General features: G+C 40.9%; 1 protein-coding gene across 10 annotated transcripts in view; it reads right to left on the bottom strand.

Moving 5' to 3' along the window:
* The window catches only part of ESRRG (estrogen related receptor gamma), a 511,461-nt gene that overhangs the window by 32,458 nt on the left and 451,814 nt on the right, over window positions 1-27,189 (bottom strand). For all 10 annotated transcript variants that reach the window (XM_037069462.1, XM_037069456.1, XM_037069453.1 and 7 more), the window contains 2 exons: window positions 24,348-24,458; window positions 20,598-20,759 (listed from right to left, as the gene is read on the bottom strand). In XM_037069462.1, the coding sequence (XP_036925357.1) occupies window positions 20,598-20,759; window positions 24,348-24,458 (273 nt within the window). The remainder of the gene's footprint in view (window positions 1-20,597; window positions 20,760-24,347; window positions 24,459-27,189) is intronic.

Genomic DNA, 27,189 nt, shown 5'->3' with positions numbered 1-27,189 from the left:
AACTTTTTATTTTATCACTTCAGCAAGATTCGATGCTTTCCCAGAATGTACCTCTTTTTATCCTTTATGAATAGTCCTTAAAAATTAGTTGTAGCTCTTAAATACTCACAAATGAAACCTCAACACACAGTCAGGCTACAGAGAGCCCCACTCAGGCCTGGGCAGATGCCGCATCACCTGCATCTTCAGAGGACCCTGTCAGCAGCCAACGTAGCTGGAGGGAGGAGATGGAACACCGCTTGGACGCCTACCCTTCAATAGTATTTAAAAGCTAGCAGTTTTCCATCCTGAGTTAGACCACATTGTACCATGGATTCCCTTAAAATTGCAGCATGAATTGTCCCTTGAAACCTTTGTTTTTTCAAGCTATCAAACTTTATACTGTCTTTCCAGTAAATTTTAATGCCTAGTTGTTCTTCTACAAAGAATGCATTCGTATTTTTAAAAACTCGGCGTATAATTGAATTTTCTCTCTTTGCCTATTTGTCTATTCATTTACTAATGTAATAGAGCTCTAGGCTCACACTTCTGTATGGGTCACACAATCTTGCATGTGTCATGCATGGATATGCCCATTTTACTTATTTTACTTAGTATTAGTGTGCATTTAGTATTTATTCCCACTCAAATTATTCTCAGCCAATTGTACTACCCACTCTGACCTCCTCTGCTACCAGAAGGCATCTAGAAATACGTGCAGGTAACTTTTGAACTTCTTCTCAGTATAGCATTATAGTTCTCTTATCTAGAATTTTTTGAAGTTCTCTATCACCATTAAAAAAGGTTTAGGGATAAAAATACATTTCTTTCTTTAGCACAAACACCCTGGAAATTTCTTCCATGCCTCTTCTGGTCCCTGCCAGGTCGAGAGGATGATGGCACTTCAAAAACTACGTTCCTTGCCTCCCAAGGGTGGGAGATCACCTTGGCGACAGAGCTTATGCCACAAAACTTCCAATGACCTTCTGATTTACAATCTCAACACTAATGTTCAAGTTTGCCTCTTGAAGGCTTATGACTGAAATGTGGACTTGATATACGCCATATTGCAACATGCATTGTCAGCATAATTTCATTTATCTCCATTGCTGCACCATCAAAACTACGGTTATATTTGCAGCGTGTTTTCTCAATCTACTGAACAGAAATGCAGCACTCACCAGCAATCGGAGTGTTTTAACAGCATTCTAAACGTTGCAGGACCCCATTCATATTTAACATCACAGTGACAAGTGAAGTTACTTAACATATTTTTTAAGAGATTAATGAGTAATTGCCAAAATATTAATGCCACACAGCAATATACTTACATATGAGTTTATATAAACTTTATACAGCTCATTGGCAAGCTTATGACACATCCACCCCAACTCATCAATTCTAAGACTGTCCAAATATTAACATATTTAGAGTCATTTTGATGTTATTTGTATACGCTTATAGGAAATGTTCCTCTGTTGAAAATTCAAGTACCTTTAAATATATACAGCATTTAGCTGAGTGCTCAGAACGTTTATCACTTAAAGTTTATACATTTTTATAAACATTATTTACAACCAAACAACTAAGAAAAGGTTTATGTTTGATGAATAAATGCATATTTATATATTGGTTACAATGCATATTGCTTACTCAATGTATTATGACTCTTTTCTCACCTTTACATCGAATATGTATTTAGCCAAATAATAAATATCTCCTATAAAACTTCCAAGAACGCTCTTACTACAAATGTGCCACGGTCACGTTTCAGAGTTCACTCACCTTTCTGCCTCGTTTTTAAGCCAAAGAAGAAACTTATAGCGTGGCCTCCAAGTGCTGGTGCAGATGCACCCTGGCTGCCCAATAAATATTCATCAATCTCGTTGACAAAGGGGGCACATTGTGAAGTGAGACCTCCTCTTTGGTCGTAAAGCTTCCACATTTATTTATGGATTAATTTATATGACTTGCAAAACTGAACACTAAACTCAAAAACCTCACTGGGGTGAAGGTTTACAACATGTTTCCCAATCTCAACAGTACCAGTATTTGAGGCCAGGCGATTCTGTCTTGGGGAGAAAGGGGAGAAAGGCATGCAAAGCTCCCCTACGAATGGTTGACTATTTAGCTACCTCCCCAGTGGTGACCATCAGTGTGTTTCCAGACGTTGCCAAATGTGCCCTGAGCAGCCAAATTGCCCCTGGGTTGGAACCACTGGTTAGGGATGACAAAAACATCTTTTGGTTCCTAAACTAATTATTCATTGAGAATGATGGTATTACAAATTTCTTGTCTTGGCCTACGTGCAGGTAACTTTTGAACTTCTTCTCAGTATAGCATTATAGTTCTCTTATCTAGAATTTTTTGAAGTTCTCTATCACCATTAAAAAAGGTTTAGGGATAAAAATACATTTCTTTCTTTAGCACAAACACCCTGGAAATTTCTTCCATGCCTCTTCTGGTCCCTGCCAGGTCGAGAGGATGATGGCACTTCAAAAACTACGTTCCTTGCCTCCCAAGGGTGGGAGATCACCTTGGCGACAGAGCTTATGCCACAAAACTTCCCAAAACTCCCCAGCCCTACCCTACACAGACTTCAACTACAGGGGCTCTTTCATGGCTAAACCTGTCTCCAATCAAAATGTCCATCTCTCCGAGCAACAACAGGCTGGTTTCATGCATATGAGACCCGGGCAGGAACAACACTGGGTGAATGTTCTGCTGTCACCACCTTGAACTTCAGATGCACTTCTAACCATGAGTTCTGCATTTTCAGGGTGCACTGGACCATACCAGTTATATAGCCAGTCCTGTGATAACAGTCAAATCAACATTATTGAGACACACCAATGGAATCTATGTTTGACGATAATTGTTTTTGAGGTCCCATTGCGCTAAAAAAAAATCAGGTCAAAAGAAAAAAAAAAGAACTATTCTATACCAGCAAGTTGGATTAGCCTTGTAAATAAAAATCAGGGTTCTCAATCCAATTGACCTAAATGTAAGTGGCATCTTCACTATGTTACTGGCTTGGGGATGTCAGGTAACATGTCTGACTTCTCTAAGCTTCACTTTCCTCCCTTATAAAATGGTTTCAGAAGCAATCCTTAACTATAGGGTTGTTTTGAAGAATAAGTGAGGTAACGTGTCTAAAAAATTAGTACAGGGCCTGACACTTAGTAGGTGCTCAGTGAACATAGTTCCACGAGTATGATGATTTTGCCAAAATCCATTCTGGCATGGTGTGAGAAAATAACATTCGATTTCCAAAGCCTCATCATTCGGCTTTGAAAAAAATATTTCCAGAATTCAAAGCATGAGTCTTTCCGGTTGAAACGTACTTGCCCAATGCTCTCCATTCGCTAGTCACAAAAAAGTCTCCAATGTGAATTTCAAATGGGCAATCTGGGATGTAAGGCGTGGCCCTGAATTGAGACAGCCAGGTCCAAGCGTCCAGGGAAGCGCGTCTGAGGGGGGGCTGCACGGGCCTGACTGCTGACAGCACCCCACGTTGAGGGTGCAAGCGTGCGTGTTACGACATTTCATCCATTAAGGATGTAAATTTCATTCTTCAGGCTGAAAGCCAGGTGATTAATTCCCGTGGCAGAGTGATCAGTCGGTGCAGGTGCCCCACCTGTATTAGTGTTTGTTTTTGTGTGCGTCGGGAGCAGGCGCGCACCAATAACACAGGTGTCTGACACGGGGCTGTGCCGCTCTCCCTGTCGCCGGCAAACATTCGAGATCACTCGTCAGGCTGCACGTAGCACTGCCAATTTTTTCAATTAGACCCATTATTGATTTGATGAAAAAGCAAATTAAACATACCATGGTGGTATGTAAATCGGTTAGAGAGAGCAGAAGGTTCTGGTACAAAGCTTCAAAGGCACGAGCTGTATAGTTTTCATCAGCTGAAACTCACAGGGGTTCCTGCCAATCGCTGCTGCGTACGGGGCTCCTCCAGCTCCACGGGCTGGCTGGCGAAACCATGCCCTGGAAGGACCGGAGCTGTATTTTATAATTTTGCAACAGCTTTGCAGAAAGGAAAAGCATGCTGGGAATCTAAATTTGAGGGGACGATGAGATGAAAAGAGGTGCCCAAACAGCATGCCACTGTTTCCAGGGAGTGATGGTGGACTTGGCCCACGTGGATGGCACGCAGAGCACACCCAACAGGGATACACACAAGGGTGTTCAAAAATCACTTACGCTGACTCAGCGTGTCTTGACCACCACCTTAAGCTACTGCACGTATTCAATGTCTACAACTGAAAACACCTGGCCTGTCATAATCAGACACTGATCCGATTTCTTTGTTATGATTTCTTAAAATTTGAAAGACCATGCTTCATTCTTCAATGAATGATGTCCGTCAGTCCCACTAACAAACGGGGCACAGAGATTGCAAATGGACCAGTTTAACCTTCATTATTAGTTTCATTAACAGAAGGAAGCTAGTGTTTAATTAAAACTCCATCTTGATACTGCTCTATCAATTTGCCTTCACTGGATTACTACGTGAGAAGCCTTCAAGGCTTTAAGCAGACTTCCCTGAGTCCACAGTTCAAGCTGGAAGGTGGTGCTTTCCATCCTGCCCTCAGAAGACTGTGTTACAATCCCTCTTTGCGTGTCTGCGTCCCCAATAGGGTGATGTCCCTCCTGCTTACATTTGCATCCCACCACCCAGCAGAGGCATTAAAGACACCAAGACATCTAAGAGAAATAAGCAATGCAACCAAAAGTCTAACTTTGTCAACTTCAAATAAGATATGCTTATTAAATAACAGCCCTAAGAATTTGCTTTCCTCACGACTTTTCTCTAGTAGGTCAAAGAACTGGTGTTGCCACAGAGGGTACGCTCTGAGTTCAACCATAAAGAATATGATAAACCCATCAAGACAAACTGGATTCAGTCAGTGACTGGAACTGCCAGCAAAGGAAGTAGCAGGTGCACCAAGGTCATATAAATATGTTCTTCACATCCTATTTAGCAACTGACACTGCAGGGAGCAAATAACTTTTGCAGAAAAGAAAAGGAAAGAACCACAGTGATGTCAGTAACTGGAGAAGGCAGAGGGGAAACAAAAATCAAAGGGAGAAATGCTGCAAAATGTAAATATCAAATCAATGGCTAGAAAAATGTGTCGTTAAAAAAATAACAGAACTCAGAAAAAAGGAAATAGATAAGCAAGGGACAAATGCTGAGTCAGGATGGAAGAGTGTGAATAAGGTGCACTGACATTATCAGGTAGAGCCAAGAGATACTGGGAAGGATTCTCCATTGGTGAGAGTTTGGGCAAACCAGAGAATGAATGAATGAATGAATGAATGAATGAATGAATGAATGAATGAGTGTGCGCTTGTCACAGTTCATCAGAAGATACTGAGCTGCCAAGCATAATTAGGGACAAAAACCATTCAGATCAGATATTCCATCCAAACAATTAATTGCATATCTTACCCCGTGAATTATCACATTTTATACCCATCAACATTTCACTGTGTGGCAAACATTAACATACTCTCTTCCCTGGCCACACGAAGACACGGCATACATACGACCCCTGACAGAAGCACTGAAAATGGGAAACTTGGAAAAATAAAAAAAGTTGTCGTTCACTTCTTCCCCCTGGGGGAACGGTTCCGTCAAAACAGATGAGGATGAAATAAATCATCTGAGGAGGAGTTCTTGGTTGCTTTTATTTGTCTTTAACTTCACATTTGTGAGTTCATTTTCTTTTTCAACAGAAAATACAGAAGATTGGAGCTGGCAGGGCCAGAGGTTCCTGATGGGAGAAAGCATAGGTTTCCTGTCATGCTGGCACTGGCTGTCGCAGCCGCGACGGAGCCAGTTCGAGTCCCTCCATCAAAGTTTGTGCCACTGGAGGGGACATGGTTAGAAGTTGGGGAAAAAAAAAAGGCAATGTCCATTTGAAGCTCGTCTGTGAACTTTGCATGAACCGCTAGGAATAATGTAGTGTGATGACAAGCCAGTTATACCTTCCACTAAATTTGCTGTCTGGAATGAACTGAAATAGTGTTTGGTTTGTGTAATTACGTCCATCTATCTTTATATTCCAGCGGCATATCGCAAATTGAAAATACTAAAAATTGACTGTTGGTTCTGATATTTAATGATTGCCAAAGACAAGACGATGATTTATTGGTTACTTACCGATGTGACACATTTGCATCTTATTAGGCGGAGATTACTATTCCTTAAAATGCGGACGAGGCCTGATCATGTCTGATGGATTGATTTGATTTGCAAATGTAATCAAACTAATAAGAGGGAAAAAATGAGCAATAATGCCTTGTTTTTCAACTGGCAATCACTCCCCTGCCAACAAGGCTGATATCCCTGACTAAGCAGCCTTTACACAGCCTTCCTGTCGCCTCAAATAAACAAAGGGTGCTAAGAGCTTGATGAGAAGATAACAAGCCAAGTATGGATGCAACACGAAGGCCGCACCTCTGAACCGGGGCTGTGGCGGCCACGGGGACGAAAGTTCACATCACAGAGGCAAAGCGACCTTACCAGTCGAAAGCTATGGCTAACATCAGCTCTCCGTTCTCATATGAATTCAAGGTAAACGAAGGACCTTTTCTTAAAGGAAAGGGACCTGAGTCCTTCACGCAGCAGGCAGGCCACTGTTCACGAAGGGACGCTATCGCCGTGGTAGTTCATCCATTTAAAATTCAAACGGGTTCAGAACAACCCCAGACATGTGGTTCGGGAACAGCATACAAAGCCTCTGAGGCAGCAGCTGGCCCTCAGTTTCGTCCGTGAGGCAGCAAAAACACACAGACCCAGGGATGGAGAGGCAGGCAGAGGCAAGGTCTGAAACACAGGGCTAGGAGGCAGGGCTGACATCCAGCTTAACTACCCTCAAGACACTTGTGCTAGACTCCAGGGTCCATGTGACAGAAAAATGAAAATCATGATCAACCTTCTTGAAATCGAAATACAAAAAGTGTTTTGATAGCCGATCCATGAGGCCTCATAATCATGAAGTAATGACAAAGACAATCTCCTGAAAAAACGTTAGTGTAAGGCTGTACATAGTAGGTTCTCGCTGTATATTTTGGTTTTGGTGCCTAAATGAGTAGGTGTTAGCTTGCTACAAAAATATATTACTCATGATAGTTCCATCAGGGAATTGAATATTACAAAGTGTTTAGGAAAATGTCAAACTGAATTTATAGAGCTTATTACTATATTCAGATACCTCAAATATTATCATAGCTGATGTTTTGAAGAGAACCCATCACCCATTCTCAACCCATATAAAATGTATTCAACCATACCAACACAGTGTGATCAGATTCAAATTAAATAGTAAATAACTCCATTCTAACTCTGTGAGATTGCCTTGGAAGTTTGAGTTCAAGTTTCACGGCCAATGCAGAGATGCTAAAACCTAAATCCTCACTGAGTGTGTAAATGGGTCGGGTAACTGACCAGGCTGATTAAAATCCATACATTATTCACAAGCTAATTTTAACCAAATGTTATATACTGATCTGCCAGAGACATGATTTTCAAAGATTGCATCAGTGTTTACATAGTGAGTCTATTCGGAGGCACTTCATAAATATCGCATTGCACAGAGTTGTGCTATTTATCCTTGTCTTACCTAGACCCTTAGCTCTGTATCAAGAGACTCCATTGAGCCAGTTTTTGGCCACGTTGGGCGGCTGGCCATGCTGGCCAGCTTCAGCCTCAATCAGGCTTTCTCTCTACAGTGTCTCCTGGCATGAAAGAGGAGAATTCTGAGCCAGACTTGTTAATAAATAACCCCTTCAGGAAGGGGTTTGATCTGATACATGCAGATATTATAGCCGGTCCATATCAAAGATGAACCAGAGATTGGTTTATTGCATATAATCGGTGATATATCATTTTGAAAAATAGCCCTGGCTGGTGTAGGTCAGTGGATTGAGCATGGGCCCTCAAACCAGGGGGTCACTGGTTCGATTCCCCGTCAGGGCACATGCCTGGTTGCGGGCCAGGTCCCCAGTTGGGGGCGTATGAGTGGCAACCACACACTGATGTTTCTTTCCCTCACTTTCTCCTTCCCTTCTCCTCCTCTAAAAAATAAATAAAATCTTTAAAATATATATATATATATACATACATACATACATACACACCACAATAATATTTTCTATAACATTTTCATTGCTAGCTTATCTTTAAGAAATGTGTTATCTATATATAAAATATATATGTATGTATATGTAAATATATATGTGCATAATGTAATATAATATGGTATACCATAGAAAAGAAGTAAGATTAAAATAAATCGCTAACATTTAATGCTATGCCCTGGAATATGCACACTTTTCTGGAAAATTGGTAGTGATGATGATCATGCTAATTGGTGCCAAACTAGGAGTTGAAAGGCTTGAGTCTGAGCCTCCACTAGCTTCTGACTTTGGGTAAGTCCTCCCACTTGTCTGATCTTAAGTCTCTGTGTCCATATGTGAATGGACAAGCAAAGGCATTTAACATTCGTCGAACACATACAATTAATTACATGTCAAGGATTGGATTGGGTGCTTTACTCACACTAATTCATGGGACTGGTCTAGCAGCCTGTACAGTAGACATTACCATCCCCATCCTATAAATAAACTAAGTTCATGTATTGTAGCAACACCAGAATTTAAACCAAAGTATCTAACTCCAAAGATGGTACCCTGCCCACTGCAATATGCTATATAGTACCTCCTCTTAAAATGCAAAGTTCTAGCCCTGGCTGGCGTAGCTTAGTGGAATGAGTGCGGGCCTGCGAACCAAAGGATTGCGGTTCGATTCCCAGTCAGGGCACATGCCTGGGTTGCAAGTCAGTTCCCAGCAGGGGACCCAGGGGAGGCAACCATACATTGATATTTCTCTCCCTCTCTCCTTCCCTTCCCCTCTACAGATAAATCTTTTAAAAAATTTAAAAAATGAGAAGTTCTAGCGAATAACCTCTCAGGTCCATCCTGGCTCAATCATTTGAGAATCTGGGGGTGGGGGATGGGGGAGGAGAGATCCCTCTGATATTATTCCACTTATTTCAAAAGGGTGACACCAAGCTTCCTCTAAGCACGTTTCCCAATAAGCAAGTGTATTTTAAAAACTTGGAAAACTATTGCCACACACTTCACATCAGAACAAAAACAACAGAAAGAAATCTTACACACCTTAGGTAATTACCCTACGTTTTTTCCTGAGCAACATGCACCGTTGCAAGGACCTCTGCCGAGGGCTCCATGTTTGGGGACGACCCTGTGCGGAAGACGCCCTGCCCCTAGGCTCTGCCAGGGCACAGAAAATCACAACCCCATGTGCGGCGGGACTGTCTGTTCCCCGAATGTGCTGACAACCTCAGGCGGAGCTCGTCTTTGCAGGAGCCCCCAGCTGCTGCGCCTCCCTCTCTCCCTCCTCGGCCCCGGCCACCATGTGCCCTGCCGCAAACCTGCTGACCGGCCGAGGGGCCCCAGCACTTCAGGTAATTAATCCTTTCCTAATGTAGGTTAAGCAGGTGTGAAGCCTCCTTCGTTCGGAGAGGCGGGAGCTGATCTTCAGAGACACGCCAGGAGTTGTGGTATTTAATTGGGCTCCGGTGACTCTGTACTGGGAGAGCAGGGCCGTGGACCCGGCATCCGCNCCCCCCCCCCCCCCCCCCCCAGCTCCATCAGCATCCAGCCGAAGAAACTGCCCTTTCTCCTCCCTGATCTTCTACTACAAACAATTTACAGTTAGGATTTAGTGCCCGACCTGGCAATGCAAATATAATTTCTTTATTGGATGCAGAGCTATGTGATTAATGGGGGCCGGTAAAATTTTGGGGTTAATTAAGTTGAATTGACTAGATAGCTCTCAGCTAGTACTTTTTAATTCATTAAGTGTTAATACTAAACTGCACGGAAAGAGCTCCAAGTATAAAACAAAAGGTGAGCATGCTCTTTACGAGGTTTGTGTACTTTCTGCATTGCTCGAGGAGAAAAAAAATCATAGTTTTATTTTTTCTTGGAAAAAAGAGAAAATTTTCTACTTAAGGAGAACATCAAGGTATTATAAACAAATGGAGGTATTATATCTGTCTATCATACAGCATACACTTCTTACTTTGGTCAATTAAATTGATTTGGGCAGGTTAAATAGGATTTTCTAATGGGATGCTTCTAATTAACATTTATTTACTGATGATTAAAATTGGCTTGGCCCTGGCCACTCTGGTTCAGTTGGTGAGAACATCATCCCATAACCAAGAGGTTGTGGGTTTGATTCCTGATTAGGGCTCATACCGGGGTTGAGGGTTCAATCCCAGGTCCAGGTGTGTGCAGAAGATAACTAATTGATGTCTCTCTTTCCCCTTTCCTGTCTCTCAAAAAGCAATGGAAAAAAAAATGTCTTCAAATGAGGACCAAAAAGAAAACTAGAAAAAAATCGGCCTGAACTGGGGAGGAAGCAGGTTGGTGTTAGCGAAACCAACACCCGTGCCCATACCCAGCGCTGTGTTAAGACGTTGCCTGATTTGTAGAAAGCCATTGATAGGCACAGCTTGGTTTGCTTTGGACAGAGTGCTGTTGAGATTAAAGGAAAAAGAATTGCAACATATGAAGTTAAAGGGTGGGCAGCACCTTGACTCTGTGGACCCCGATGTTGGGTTAATAGGAAAAATCATTCTGAACAAGAACAAGGTAAATGAGCAGTGAAATTCAGCTACAGGTCTTGCCTCCCCTTCTCTCTCTACCTGATCGTCCCTCAACAGAGGCGACACGACAGTCTATTAGATCTCAGTGTCGAAAAATTTTCTTCCCTATCCCTCACACCTTTATTCCCTCCCCAGGTGGCCGTGGTGAGTTCAGTCAACTCTTTCCCCTCTGCTTCCTCCACACCAGCACGTGTCTTTTCACACTTCCAAACCACACTTTGTGACTCACTGAACTTGATGGTGACTTACTCACTGAACCTTGGTCCAACAAGGAAGTAGGCTGACTTCGTCACACAAAAATAACACAGCCAAGGCTGACATTCTTGGGGAAAATGGGACTCTGAGGAGCAAAGTTACACGGCCTTTCTATACTGAAGTTTACGATCCAAAATTATTTCAGATGCTCCTTATGGTGAAAAGCTCCATTTTTATAACACACACATGCACACACACAAATACTATAGGTACCAGCACTTTCAAGTTCATTCTATTTTGTGTCAGATGACCGGAATAGTTATTTTCCCAAGTAATCAGGTTACTTTCCAGCTTTCAGAAACTAATTTTGATATTTACAACTCTGTATTATGCAGCTATTTTTATCTACAGAAATATAATGGGCTGTGCCCGAATTTCTGAGTTCAGCTGAGTAATACTTGCACCCCTTTCCAAAAAGGAAACTCAGCGGTTGAGATTTTTTTTTTTTGGAGAAATCACTTCGCTCTGTGTGTTTAAATAGTGCTTTTAAATTGCTCTTGATTCTATAGAAAACTGTTTCTCTGAGGCTTGAAGCCTCCAGCTGCCCCACAATTTATATCTCTTTCCCCTGCTCTTTGTTTTTCAGCCATTTTCCCTGAATGTCAAAGTCAATTTAGTGCATTTCACTTTGCTGAATAAATCAGAGGCGAAATCCTTGCTAAAAGTGAAAATTTGATTTGCTAAAAGGAGCTTAGGGCAACTATTAATCAATATATCCAGAGTGTCAAAGCCAAGGCCCAGATAGACATGCATTCATTTGGAGATTGGCTGAGGCAGAGAAAGGGGGACGCAGGGGAAAAGGTGCCACCAGCCCACAGGGGGGAGGTGGATTAGGGTTGAAGAGAGGGTCAAAAAAGGAGCAGAGTGAGAAACAAAACATGCTGGCTTCACATTTTCTTCTCCCCCCTCCAATTCTTTCAGAGGTGGGAGACATCTTTAACTAAGCATTTAAGCATCTGTGGATTCCACGAACGATACCGGCTTTCATATAATCGTTTTCTCACAAGACACAAAAGCCTTTCTCTCTTTAACCCATCAAGCAGCCTTGAGAAGAACCTAAAACTCAGAGGTAAGAGCATCCCTTACAAACAGAATTCCAGGACCCAGAGACATGGAATGGGCCAGGTCTATGGAATGCCAATATTTTGATAATCCTCAGGTAGATCTCAGGCTGTTTCAGATTCTGAAAGATTGTGACACAGAGTAAACTGGAAGAGCTTAGCAACTGCCAAGATCCTGCTGAAGATGATAACACTTTAAGACATAGTCTATACACAAATCTGCAACACTCAGGAATGTAACGTATTTTCAAAAGTATGGGGTAATCTTTCTCTGGGTACATAGACTCAGACGCCACGATTTTCAGCTTCTCAAAAGGCAGTACCCACCTTAGCACTCAGTTAAAATTTCAATGGCTCCCCATTGCCTTCAGTATAAAATGTTATTTCCTTAGCATGAAATTTAAAATTTTTCATGATGGGGCCTTCGCCTAGGTCTCCAGGCTCAGGGTATACCTTCACCCCATGCTGTCCCTCCCACCCACCCATGCAACTCTGGGTGGGAGCCGCGACCCTCATCCCTGGGGTGTGGTGTCAGTTCATCTTTCTGAATCACCTACTGCACCGTGAGGGTCTTACAGGCCGAACCTGTGCACCCTTCATGCACACAGCCTGACACCGCTCACTAGATGCTTCCACAAGGAAGGGAAGAAGGGAGGAAGAAAAGAGGAAAGGAAAGGAAAGGAAGAAAGGGAGGGATGAAGGGAGACGGAGGGAAAAAAGAGATCAAACTGATTTAAAGTTAAATGGTAGAGCTAGCATTTTTGATATCTGGGATGGCTGTGAGTCATTCAGCTCACTTCTGCCCCAATTTACCAGTTACTCTCAGCCAAATTCAATGCCCAGTGAATCTGAACAGAGTCCAGGAAGGGAAGTGTCCAATTTCATCAACACGTCCGTCACGGGCTTTTCCTACTCTTCTAGCGACAAGCAAAATGGCGATTCCCTTGTTTCATTAAAATCTGTGATCAGGGACCTCTAGGGTCTACTATCCATCAAGCACTTGGATTTTTACTGATTTGAAGACGTGTCACAGATTTCCTTTTTCATTCATCTTCCTTTTCTTTAATCTTTTATTTTGCAAATGCACACACAACATTTAAAGACAAGGCCACAGTGTTCCATTTATATAGACGTGTTATGCAAGGCAAGTCAGTAATGGGAACGGCATGACAAAGAACCTGGGGAAAATGGACAAGGAGAGGGAAGGGAGACATCATGAGGCTACTCATTAAACATCCTGGAACTTAAACATGCCATGGGTTCGAGTAACGATACTAATAATGTAAGTCAACTTCCTGACTCTCAGGTTCACTCCTCTATCTACCAAGTGGGGGTCATAAGATTGAAACCGACCTATAGGACACCTATGGGATTACTGTGGACAGTGAATACAGGTTTGTAAAGTGCTTTAACAAAAACATATGCATGCATATATATTCAATATTTATGTAGACATGGGTGCACGATTCAGGGGAAAGATCATATCATGCATATCTATTATGTTTCCTATAACACCAAACACAGCAGACACTCAAATATTAATTTGTATCCATGACCGCCACAAAACTATGATTCCTCTTTGATCTCAGGTGTACAATGGTGTGGCTATGTACAGATGGCAAATATATTTTGGGGACATAATGTAACTGAGCAGAAGCAGTGCTGGAATAGAGGTCACGAGAGCACAGGTAATTCAGCATGGTGACAGAACGGTGACTTAGGTCATGCAAACAGTGGCACTGAGTGGTCAAGGTCAATCTCTGGGAGTGTCTTTAACAACATCTGGGTGTCTCTAGAAGCCAGGTCTGTGTCTAAGAAACATGTCAACTTGCTTGGTGGTTAATGCTTTTTCATTTCTGGCCCGGGGGGCTATGGGAAAAGAAGGGCCCTAAGGAGATCTTTCAGATTTTTTTCCCCTCACAACCTATTTCCCAACTTGCTAGTTTCTAGTTCCATAACATAGTTATAGCTCGAGAAACTAAGAAACATTCGCTTACATTGGCAATGGAAGCAAAACACTGGAAACATTGACCAATGAGGATGGACGACATTCTTTGGGGCAGAATGATGACCATATCCACACACTGCTCCTCCTGTTTGCTATGCTCACTCCCTTGCTATTCCAATCCTTAGTTACTCGGAATGCTTTTTGAAGTGGCTTTTATGGACACTAACTCTTTGGATCACTTGGTTTTAATTGCGCCCAAACTGCAATCGATGCGCAGCATCTTAGAAACTAAAGCGGACACTGAGCATATCATGTTTAGATGACGCATTATAACTTGCAAATTAATGATATGTATAGCTCATGTGTATAACTTACGTGTGTCTTGTTCCTCTTCTGTTTTTTATAATGTAACTCATGGCTACAGGAATTGGGAAATTTACAAAAAACGATTCAACTGGTGCAACGGAGGTTTTCCGGTTGTACTTTCAGAATCATTGTACCTTATGCACCACACCTGCAGGTACACAGATGTTCAACTAGCAAGCACACTAGATACGACCTCCATATATTTGGTAACTGAGTATGCTCATAACTCGAGTAGTATTATTAAGTACTGGGGCTGTGGTCTTAAGTTTATATTTCACCCACTTACCTAAAAACCTCAACTACTTCGCAGTTTTGAAATCATTAATGTACATGCACAAGAGAACAATTAATCCTGAGAAAAGCAGCTGCGATTGCTTTAATTCCTCCACAGCAGAGTAAAAATTAAAATTATGAGTGCGTATTTCGCAGTGTGTAATATGTACTTGTTGCCCAAATTTCTGAGGGAAAAATAAGGATGCACATTATACCGAGGTATGCTGATTACATATCACGGGTATAATAATCCNTTGTACTTTCAGAATCACTGTACCTTATGCACCACACCTGCAGGTACACAGATGTTCAACTAGCAAGCACACTAGATACGACCTCCATATATTTGGTAACTGAGTATGCTCGTAACTCAAGTAGTATTATTAAGTACTGGGGCTGTGGTCTTAAGTTTATATTTCACCCACTTACCTAAAAACCTCAACTACTTCGCAGTTCTGAAATCATTAATGTACATGCACAAGAGAACAATTAATCCTGAGAAAAGCAGCTGCAATTGCTTAATTCCTCCACAGCAGAGTAAAAATTAAAATTATGAGTGCGTATTTCGCAGTGTGTAATATGTACTTGTTGCCCAAATTTCTGAGGGAAAAATAAGGATGCACATTATACCGAGGTATGCTGATTACATATCACGGGTATAATAATCCTGTGTATAATGTGCATAAAACATGGGTGTGCATTATACATGGCAAAACATAGTAAATCCAGTTATAAGATGGGGTGGAATGTGGGAGCTCAGAGGCGATTAATAGGGTGGTGCTGTGCATTTTTAAAAAGAAGTTCTTTAAAATTTATTTATTTATTTCCAGAGAGAGGGGAAGGAAGGGGACTAATGAGAAAGAGTGGGAGAGAAACATCAATGTGCGAGAGAAACATCAGTTGGTTGCCTTTTGCATGACCCAACCAGGGACCTGGCCTGCAACCCAGGCATGTGCCCTGAGTGGGATTTGAACTAGTGACCTTTGGGTTCATAGGTTGGCATTCAATCCACTGAGCCACACCAGCCAGGGCCATTTTTTTTATATCAACTAATCAATAAAGCCCTGGCCTGGTAGCTCAGTTGGTTAGAACATCATCCTGATAACCAGGGCTTCAGGTTCAATCCCCAGTCAGGGCACATACAAGCAAGAACCCATGGATACATAAACAAGTGGAACAACAAGTCAATGTTTCTTTCTTTCCCTCTTGCTCTCTTTCCCTCCCTCTCTCGCGCTAGAATCAATAAATAAAAAAATTAAAAAACCTAATCAATTAGATTTATCAAGTGCCAATGATACCACCCCCAAACCCCAAACAGAGTAGTAGGTGTTATTTATATATCTCTCCGAGGCAACGATGCCTGGTTCCCTACTCTTCAAACCATAATGGCATACACACATGGCAACATGCTTTCTCTGACAGATGGAATTTTAACCTTACAGTCATTATTCCCACTGCATTTGGGGGGCTTTTGCATATATCATAATCCTTTAATGGTGCTACCAGTTTAAGACAAACAATGGGAATTTAAAAAACCTATCTTCTACAACCTTGGTTGGGGGATTATAAATAAAAATTGATCTCTACATAAACTGTTCTGGGACAATAAATGTATCTTTAAGCAGTGTTATTACCAATGAATGCTCAAAATTATTCTCCCACAAATTTATGTCCTAACCTAGAACTAGCTCATCCATGTTCTTTACAGAGTCCTGTCATTTCTAGAAAAAGTCTGAATGCTGCTGTTGAGAAAATTTTAACATGTCAAATCAGTGAGTAATTTTTGGTATGTTCTTCACCTAACATTTTCACACGGTATGTTTCAGCACAAATGGAAAATACTGGCTTCTATACCTTAGATTTCTGTTTCTACCACGATGAACTAAATGGAGAGGCTGTTTTTTCACACTGTTTTCCTGGTGTGGTTTTGCTGTTGGTGCTTTATACTCCTTCTTTCACTGCGTATGAGGCAAATGCACGAAGGTGGGGTTTTTTTTTTCTGTTTGCTGTCATTACAATAGACACAATTTTAAAAATGTGACTCAGAGGCCCCAAACTTGAGTAAGAGAACTCCTTCCTCAGTAGGTGATTATTTCATTTGTCATGTTAAAAAGAAGCAGGCCTCCCTGAACACTTGCCATATTGGATAAAGTACAAAAGGGTCTAAAAATGCACTCGCTCCCTTAATTGTTCAAATGCCTTCCTATTCTTTTAAAGCAAACTCTCTGGTGAGATCCATAAATATATTTAAGCCACTTATATAGGTCAGCTAATATGGGTTATGCTTTTTTAAGCACCGTCTGACTAAGCACATTCGGCATTTTGCTAACAAAGTCACAGAGTCCATAATAATATTTTAATCAACTCCAGAGAACAATAACGGATCTGACTGCTGGGCTGATAATCGTCTTATCACACCCCGTGAAACCTAGCTCTGATATCCAACGGCGACTCCATGACTCGGCAGCCCATTCTGAAAAAGGCCAACAATGGCGAGAGAAGGAAGTCGAGTGTGCCGAGCCTCCGTATCTACATAAAAGAGATTAGAGGCGGCGGCATTCCATTTTACAGCTCAATCATATTGTGTTAGCATGCGCTTATCCGAGCGCGGACGAAATTGAAAGAGAAATAAAAAAGAGCCAGGCAGATAGGAACCAGAAAAGCGAGGCGTGAGCAATTTCTAAGGATATAAAAGGATGCTAATGGCGAGGCCCTGTCATTCTTAAGAAGGGCTATTAGGGCAACATCATCTGTTCTCGTGCCCTTCTGCTCCTCCAGCGAAAGTCAAGCATTTTCTAAAGCCCTTGTGATCTTTTTATTTTTTTTCCTATAGATAAAGCATGGTCATGTTTCATAACTACCCACTTTTCCATTTATATGATTTATTCAAGTAAGCCAACTAATTCTATTTACTGATAACAACGGCCCCCTCCATATGTATTTTTCAATATTTTTCTGTGGAAGTCTTCACTTTTTTATGGAGCCAAGGCAAATATACAAAAGAGTACATTCCCAAAGGTACAGAAAGATTGCTGATCTTATCGTAGATGTTAAACTTGATTTTTAAAAAGTGCGTGTGTGTGTGTGTGTGTGTGTGTGTGGTATTACACAAACTGGGAACAGGATAAATAAAGAGAAGAAAGGCTTAAAGTTTAGTATCTTAAAAGCAAAGGGTTCACTAGTGTTAGGAAACAAAGAGTTTTGAAGTGGCGACGAAGACATGAAATCTCAGTTCTGATTTGGCTTTAAGTCCAGCTCTGACCTCAGTGATCAGGTCTGGGTCCTGTTATCAAGAGCTGGATTTGACTTTTGTCAAGGCAGAAATGTGACTTTAATCTTTCTCTTTGCCTTTGCACCCCTCTCCCATGCTGCATATTGCTTCTGGGCCCGAGTCCCCGAACCCAGGGTATACCAGCACTCCGAAAGCAGCGCATCCTTCTAACTTCAAACACGGCATGGCACGATTATTGTTAAACTGGTCCAAAGAATTTCAGTTAATCCTTGCTTTGCTAATCCCTTTCTGAAAGGCCGGGAGACTCCTTGCAATCATTTAAAACACCCTCAGGGTGTCACAAAAACCAGAGCTGTGAGTCATCACTCCACAGGGACCTGCTCTGGCATTCTCTCTAGAGAGAGAATAACGTCAGTCCCCACCAATTCTAAGCCTCAGTTTAAGACGGAACACATAATCGTATAGTAATTGTTTCCACCACTGGCACTGCTGTTACTCATAGTTATTTAAAGTTACTGTCTTCACAAAAGTCACTGGAGCCCCTGTACGGTGACAGGTTCTTTTGTAAGCTGACATTTCTACTTCGATGCACAACTGGACCCACAAATTCACTGCTGACTTTTTCTTTGCAGAGAACGCTGGAAGGAGGTGTTGAGTTTTATGGGTCCTTATTCTGGGATGTCTGTACAACATCAGAACACTGGGCAACACATCCCTTAAACCAGGGGATCTGGGGGAGGGTTCTCCGATGTGACAGAGGTTTTGGAGTCCGAGTGACAAAGCCTCCCGTGCTGTTGTTATTCGTGACAATATCATCAACATTATTTCGAAACAGTTCTTTCAAGTGCAACTAAGGAGGACACAAAAATATCCCAATTCAACTCCAAGAAGCAGTGCTGAATATGTGCTTTGAAGGCACTGGACACATGTGTGAACTTGTGCGTGCATTTTTACCTCCCTCTGCACCAAGCCTCTCTACCTATGAGTTAAGGATAACAGTAACCGAATCCTGGGTTAAAACAACAATTCTCAGTTGGAGACGGGCACGATTTTGCTCTGCAGGGAACATGTGGCAATGTCTGAAGATGCCTTGGTGTGCCGTAACTCAAGGGTGGGAGTGGGTAGAAGCAAAGGATGCTGCTAAACAACTTACCCCAGACAGGACAGCCCCGCAGCACAGGATAATGGGGCTCCAGATGTGAATGGTGTCAAGGCTGGGAAACCCCGGGTTAGAGTAATGAAGAATAATGATGCTTTAAATATGGAAGAGTGTGTGTGTGTATAAAATGATAAAATATATAAATACAAGTGACTACGGCATAAAAACAAATGTCAGTGTTGTCTGTCTCGGCTCTAAAATCCTTCTTCACACTCTGCTTCCTGGTAAGTTTATATTTATCACGCACGCAAATTCTGGGTGTTACCACTGTTACCATCCCCAAGCATCTCAACACCTTATGGCATATCCTTTTCTTTCAGCTTTTTCTAAGAGTTATATAGATGCAAACACATTCCCACTGCAACGTCAACTATCCGTCTGATCCAATTCTCATATGTGTCGTACGCACAGTGACCCTTGTGTAGGTATAGTCTGAAACACACACTCCAGCTCACCTATTTAACTAGTTTTGACTTAATTTGGGGTGCTTTATTAGCAAACAGTGTAAGACAAAGTAGCTGGTATAATACAGAGTGATGTTTAAATTAGTTTACAATTGGCTTGGCCTTTTCTAGAATGGCACCGAACAAAGCCATTCAGAAATGTCAGCTGTGTTCCTAACCACTGTAACAAATTGTCGCCCGAACGCTGCACACCTAATGACTTCAAATTAGCTTCACTGCGATATTGCCTGACAGTTCGTTACGACTGTTAGCAACATAGCTGGCGTATCATGACCAATAAATTGGTTTCAGTGTGGGCTGGGAAAGGGACTTCCATCAATTTGATTAAAGAAATTACTGTAGCATTCAAAGTATAAAGACAAACTAGTTTAAGGAGACAGAAATAAGTTAACTGTACCGGAAAAACATTGCTCGTCATTCAAAAACTTGCTGATAAGCTATTTGAAGATCTGAGATCGAATAAACAAAAGATGGTAATTCTAGACTACTAAAATTCTCAAAATTGTGTGATTAGGCATAGGTTTGATATTACAGGATGGGTCAGCAAGGAAAGGTAATAGGCTATTTGAAATTCTGCTTTTAAGTTACCATATGAAAAAATTCTGATGTCAATTAACATTTCTTTTCCAATTTTTGTATAAATTCATGGTAAATATACCATTGCAAACCAAAGTAAAGCTTGTGAAGATGAATAGTACATGATTAAATAGTATACCATAAATAGCCACTGTGAACAACAAAATGTATTATTCTTAAAAGAAAAAAAATAGTACATTAGACTACTGTTGGCAAAAACACTTCTGAACATGAAAAGGTAAAAGCATTTCCTTAGGAGAAAGCTCAGAATTTTGAAAGGCATAAAAAATTTTTAAACTATACTTGTTTTATCATATATTATTAGCATAGAACCTTCATATATGAGAAAAATAATCAACAAGAGTTCAAATTGTTACAGATATAAAGGTTTATGGTTCTATGAAGATCAGCAAAGCTCGAATTAAGTAGGATATTCAATCAAAAACAAATGTCAAGGTCAACAAAAATCCTAAAGAGAAAATTTAGAACTTTCTTAAATGTACACATACAACCAAGGGAATTAACTACAACCTTTTCTTTTTCTTTCTTTCTTTTTTTTTCAGAAAAGGTACCTGGAATATGCTTCGCCCAGCCGATGATAACCACCAACTCTCGGTCGGCCAGGTCACACAGTGTTGTGAGGGCTTTGATGTCACTGTCGGGGACAGTGGGGTCAGGCATGGCATAGATCTTCTCCGGTTCAGCCACCAACAAATGTGAAACAATCTTGTTATCTGCGGGATCAGACCAGAGAACTACGAGATCACTGTAGTATCATCCTTCTTTAACAAACCTCCAAGCACGCTGTGTTTTGAAAAATCATCCGATCGCCCACAACAAACCCAAGGTATTCTCCTTGTGGGTCAATATAGGCATATTAAACAGTGTTCAGGCAAACGGATACCAAGACATATGCCGCTGCAGTCATAGCAGAATTCATTCCTTTTTTCTTCTTCTGGGCTCTACCTACCCTTGTGGGGAATGAAGCATTTGTTCTGGAATGAAAAATTCTTATAGCGAACAGACAAGAGAAGTTAGATGCTCTCTGGGTTTGCGCTTTGATTCTAAAGTGGGATTTGGGGAAGCAGATTAAATAGTATACAACAGCTTTAAAAAACCACAGTAAACCGCTGAAATCTAGAATATAATGTGGAAGGCAAAGAACTACTGCCCATAGTCATAATGGGCATGTAAGACATTAATTGTCTTAATTCCTTTAAAGAAGAGCAAAGGTCAGGGCCCTTCTGCCTGGGTGAATTACGGACTATGTAACTCCATGTCTGTGGGATTTTCTTTTCTTTTGTCCTCTCCCCACATACCCAGCCAATCTTCCAAATATAGCGAGAATCAGTGTCCAGAAAAACACTCCTACTTGAACGGCACAACATTTGCTCTTAGGAGTGTCCGGTTCTTTAATCCTCTATTTTCATCTGTTGTTTTTAGTTCATTCTCTGGTTCAGATTTATCTGTCTGAAATTTGTGATAGATGTTTTTAAAAACCTTCATAAAAATAAGCACTAGAGACAAATGAAAAGCACCACATGAAATGTGTTTTATTGCTCGGGGGCACGGGAGGGTTTATGGCGGGGCCTGTAAAGCCTCGCTAACAGAATGATTGTTCTCGTGGCCCTATTTTCAGTTTCTCTGCGTAGCTTTAGAGTTTACACTTTCTGCTAAGTGAGGAGATAGAAACGGGGAAGAATGAACCCAAATAGTTCAAGGTTCTATGTACTATCGCTCTCGAAAACTGGGGCGTTAAAGTGGGATTTTGGTGAGCAAAGGTAAGTTTCCTCGGTGTTTATGGGATCATTTTTTTCTAAGTTTGTAACATTTTACCCCAAATTAAAAGACTTCCTATCCCTTAGAATTAAATACACAGCATTCCTTCAGTCTTATTTAACACAATGACAAAGAGAGTTATGCAAACTGTAATTAGCATTTTTTTTCTGACATAATTTAAAATATTATTATGGTTTCCAGAGGAACAACATTTATTGCAAATAATCACCAGATAACCATTCACTGGCAGCAATGTTCAATAATCATGAAACTGCAAATTTGGGAGAAAATATTCCCCCAGGCCATGATTTTCTAGTGCAAAATTAAAGGTAAATAGAGACTCTCTTTTTTAAATTCACAGGATCTGCAAAGAAGGCCACTTGTGCCTCGTATTCACCATAGAAACGACCCTCTGTGTTTTCAGTTACTCTTGGGAGAGTTGCATTGCCCATCACTCTTGTCGATGCAACAAAACCTGTCAGCAACCACTGGATGCTCAGGATTAGAAGAAAATGCAACGAGAGAGGGCACAGACATGTAACCGAAGGAAATCCTGGTTCCACTTCTTATTTAGCACAGGAAAATGTTTTACCCAAGTCAGCGGGTCAGAGACTTTTGGTGGAAGCTTGGAAATTCCCATCATTCCGATAACAGAATAGCCAGCAGCATTGTTTCCAGGTAAATCTTATTTAATGTTTCCCTAATTAGAATCAATAGAACCCAATTTCCATGCCTGGGCTTTCGCCGTTTACAATCAGTCAGGATCCAGAAACCTCCCCCAGCCACTTCCCGTGCAAAGCCTGCACGTACTGTCTCTCTGCCTTTATCTGACAGGATCTGAAAATTAAGTTTTATAAATGTTTGTTACAAAAACACACTAATTGGAAGGACTCAGGAAAATTAACACAGAGGCCTTGAGATAATGAGTAATGATTTATTAGGAGCCCTCTTTATCTCAGACGAATGAAGCTCCCTGAAATTGCTGTAATCTCCTTAAAGGTACTTGACAAGCCACTTCCCGATTTCTCAGGTTCACACAGAAAACCACTGACGTGCCTCTATCATGGGCCGGTGCACGTTTTTCTCCCAGTAGGGAAAATTATCAATGGTCTAGTCAATGTTTGCATAAACTGAATGAAAAATGGGCACTCTGTATTACTGAATCCCAGAGAACTAAACCTCTAATGAAATTAAGCATTAGTGTTTATTGCATTTTATTGTATTATCAGAAAGTTTTTTTATTATAATGAGCAAAGGCTGCTTAATGCAGTCCTCGATTGTATTTGCAGAATGCCAAACCGCTTTTGCAGGCTGAGGAGATGATGCCAGATTGGACAATTGAAGGTATAATCAACATAATGTTTTTTGGAAAGGCAAAAGGAAACTATGCCATATGTTCACTTAAGCTTTAATTTTATGTAAAACTGGTTGTTTTTCCTTTGACATAGCTAAAATGTCCTTTGGTTTACAGTTCAGGGTCTGTTTTATTTATTTAACGGATCCCCATATGCTCACTGAATGGTGCACAGCAGCGACCCCTCCTGGAGAATTCAATTAGAAGTGGACACTTTCTCTTCTCTTGAAAGCAGATTTGGGGGGAGGGGCGGGCAGGGGAAACAAGCAAAATCCTGAGTCTTTTCTGGAATTGCTATCGATGTGGTTTCCTCTGGTGAATGCTCCTTGTGCCTTCTGAGACAAAGACAGCTCCAAGTGAGAGCTGTCTCCACTAGAGCACTTCTCCGTGCCTAATACGAACTCTTTGCATAAACACCCTAAAACGCGAGGTCTGTTGCACTACAGCTGTGAACTGATTTAACAGAAAATGGGATACAGTTATTGCCTCAATCTATATTCCAGCTCTTTTTAGTTAATGGCAAAGAGAACGGGGCCTGCATTTTAGCAACATGCCATCACCCTTTCGCATTGTAACCTGGCATTCTGAAACCGTGGGCTCTTTAAACACAATTCATAACTCCCATCAGGGCATCTGAGACGGAACCATCAACCTATGCTTGTCATTAGTAGGGCACATTCTTGTTTTAGTCTATTGCTAGCTAGCATGTTCACCTTCTCTAGCTCCAAATTAATGAGGCTCCTAATGTATTTTTATTGGGAGGTTGAGCAGTCAAACTCATTTAGTTAGTGAAAACTACAAAAATCACTTTCTTGTGAAATCTGAAACGAACAGCTCCAATGAACTAATGATCGCAGTATGATCCATTTTATGTACCTCTGAAAATCAAGATAACCAGTAAATGTGAAATCCGCACGATAGAAGCTATGCCTTAATGTGCTCCGGCTTCCACACAATGACTAGGTGAAAAAAGGTGTGGGGTGGGGGGAGAAAACCGGAAGCAAGATAATTAACTGAATTGCTGTTGGTCCTCAAAGGCAGTCTTCATGAATGGAGCCATGCTGTCCCTCCTAGCAAAGACGAGTGCCCTTGGAGTTGGTAGGGACCGGCATGCCAGAACTGATGGACACACGGCCAACTAAGGGGTACGTCTGTGTGGGGGGAAGCCAGATGCCTAGGCTGTACTTACATGGCTTTTTGGCTGGCTGAACCAGCTGAGGGTTCAGGTACGGGCTGTTCTCCGCGTCTATTCTGCGCTTGTACTTCTGCCGACCTCCACGCACTCTGTCAAGACGTACTCCTGTGGGCAGAGACAGTCGCTGACTTACTATCGAGGCAGATAGCTTTCAAACCAATTCAACACAGAGAGAGAGCATCCCCCATGGGTGCTGGGGGAGAGAGAGGAGAAGCAGAATGGTCTGGCAGTATTAGAGGGATGTAAAAAAAAAATTGGTGGCGAACAAGGGACGGTGGTTGGAAACCAAATCTGGCACGGAATAATAAATCTGGTAGACATCTTTGGCCAGGCCAGCCAAGTCACATCTACACATCAAAGAAAAAGCATGGTTTCATGTGAATTAATGCAAAGAGACGGTTTCTCAAGTGAAAGCCAACGGCGACTGGCATTCTCTTTATCAGTTTACTCTGCAAGCCCGCTGTGTAGGATCAGGTAGAGCAGCTGACCAGCTAGCCAACACTGGCAGAGGATTCCACATAGACCTGTGAATTGAGCTGCCGTAAAAGCACCTTCACAATGCTGGGGCGAGACGCAAGAATTATTCCATATCATCGTGATCCTATATTAACATGTCTCACCAGGAGAACTTACATGTTGGCACACGTCTGTATTTTCTTTCAAATGAGAGAAAAACTGGGAGTAGGTTTGGACTGAACTCAGGATAGAGAGAGGAGCTTCCTGGAAGTTCCCAGGCTAAGATATCAAAGAAGGGGTGTGTGAGCAGCTCAGAGCTGAAGGGCGAAGTCAGGAAGAAGGCAACCCTGGGTGGGCTTAAATAACAATTTCTCCCGAAGAGTGATGGGTTGTATCAAAATTCAAGGAGTATGTGCTGGTAGCAGATTTTTTAAAAATCAAGGAAAGAGGAAAAACAAAAAGAAAGGAATGAAAAGTCATGTTTCCTTTATCTGGGAGAGCAGTGTGAAAGACCTTGTTAACAAGCTGGTTTCCCATGTGTAATTGCAAAGTTTAGAACAGAACCATATAACCTTCACCAAAGAAAGACAAGATGACTTGGAAGCAAAAATGAGGTGAGAGCTGCTTTCTGTGGTATTAGGTTGTACCTTAATTTCTGAAACCGTACAACATTATCTGTTAATAAAGTCAGCTAAGTAATGCAATGCACATATTTGGGAATTTTTCAAACAAGTATGCAAAATAGGTTCAGTTTCATAGCATCATCGGTATTATTATTTTACTGGAAGATCTGAGTCTTTAATACACAAATGGTCTCTGTCAACTTCTCCGAGGGAGATGTAGCCCATGCCATGTTGGCAAGCCAACTTAGCTACGGGTCCAGTTTTCAGCATACTACTAATATCATGTGAGGTGAGTTGTGGGTTATCTGAGGCACAGGAAATATGGGCAACAGATTGGGAAAGGCCGGTATCATCTCCATCTGTATCCTGAAGGTGAATATATATATATATATATATATATATATATATATATATATATATTCAGATAATATGAGGAATTGCGTTTTTCTTTCTTTTTGTGGGTGAATAATAATCTTCACCATTTGAGTATGTGTGTGTATATCCTGAAGGTGAATATATATATATATATTCATTAAGAAAAATGTTATATATATTCATTATATATAAAATATATATATAAATATATTCATTCAAGAAAAACACAATTCCTCATATTATCTTAATAGTAGATAGTAGTTTAAGAGTCAAGTACTTCTGGTGAAACACACAGACATACCCTGGCCTCTAAATGAACCTGAAATGCTATGTCATCCTGAAACATCAAAGCAGAGTTTAAATAAAATCGGGAGACAACTTCGAGACTAACTTAGTACATTTATACAAATAAACACACACAAAAAAACAGAGAAATTAGGTATACTATGTAGTCACTGAAAATAATACTGCATGCACAAAAAAGCTCTATGCAATAACATAACAAATTATTCCTAAGTCATATATGAGGAATACGCTTTTAAAAAAATAAAGCATAATTTGCATGTCAGAATGGTTGAGTTTTTTAATGACTCTTCTGTTCAATGGCTCGGTAAACTTTGATGTGTTCCTTAATTTATTTGCTTTTCTAAATATAAGGTGGACAGAAAGATGACATCCACCCCAATATTTTTCTGCAATGATCCAATATTATATTAATATATCTGAATATTATACATACATGTTCTTAAAATGTTTTATAAACCTTAAAGTGCCAAGAAAAACAAGAAAGTTGTCACTATATCATAATTTTATTGAAATATGGCTATATTATTTCACTTCAATATATTTTGATCATTTATTGAAAATCTATCCCCATGGAGTTTGAAAATCTACCATATCTCAGTTCCGTAAGTAAACAGATTTGAGGTCTGATGGATCGGTAAGATAAGTGAAAAAAAATACAATCCAAATAATGATACGACTCGATGTCTAAGTGACTTATAGAAATATCTGGTATCCTGTTCTATTTGCTGCTCATCCTTGGCACTAATAATATCATTCACATAGGTGATTCTTTTAGAATTGACAGAGAAATTAACCCAAACTCCACCAAAAAGAATGCCTTCCCTGAGTCTACCTATGAGCACACGACACAAATTTGGGTGGAGAATGGATAATTATCCAAATAACCTGATACATGATGTTAAAGTCTCTAATGATTTTAGGAGAAGCAAACAGAAAATAACAACATTTACCATCGGGATCTCAGAAACCTGGATCTTCTATACATAAACACTAGTCTAATCCAAATATTCCCACTGAAGCTGACAAAGGCTGCTTCTTTGCATCTTTACAACCTTAAATACCAACAGTTTCTTTTT

The sequence above is a fragment of the Sturnira hondurensis genome, unplaced genomic scaffold (genome assembly GCF_014824575.4).
Source record: "Sturnira hondurensis isolate 20B ecotype Veracruz unplaced genomic scaffold, ASM1482457v3 Scaffold0018525, whole genome shotgun sequence".
Taxonomy (NCBI): domain Eukaryota; kingdom Metazoa; phylum Chordata; class Mammalia; order Chiroptera; family Phyllostomidae; genus Sturnira; species Sturnira hondurensis.
This window is presented reverse-complemented; position numbering and strand designations above follow the sequence as displayed.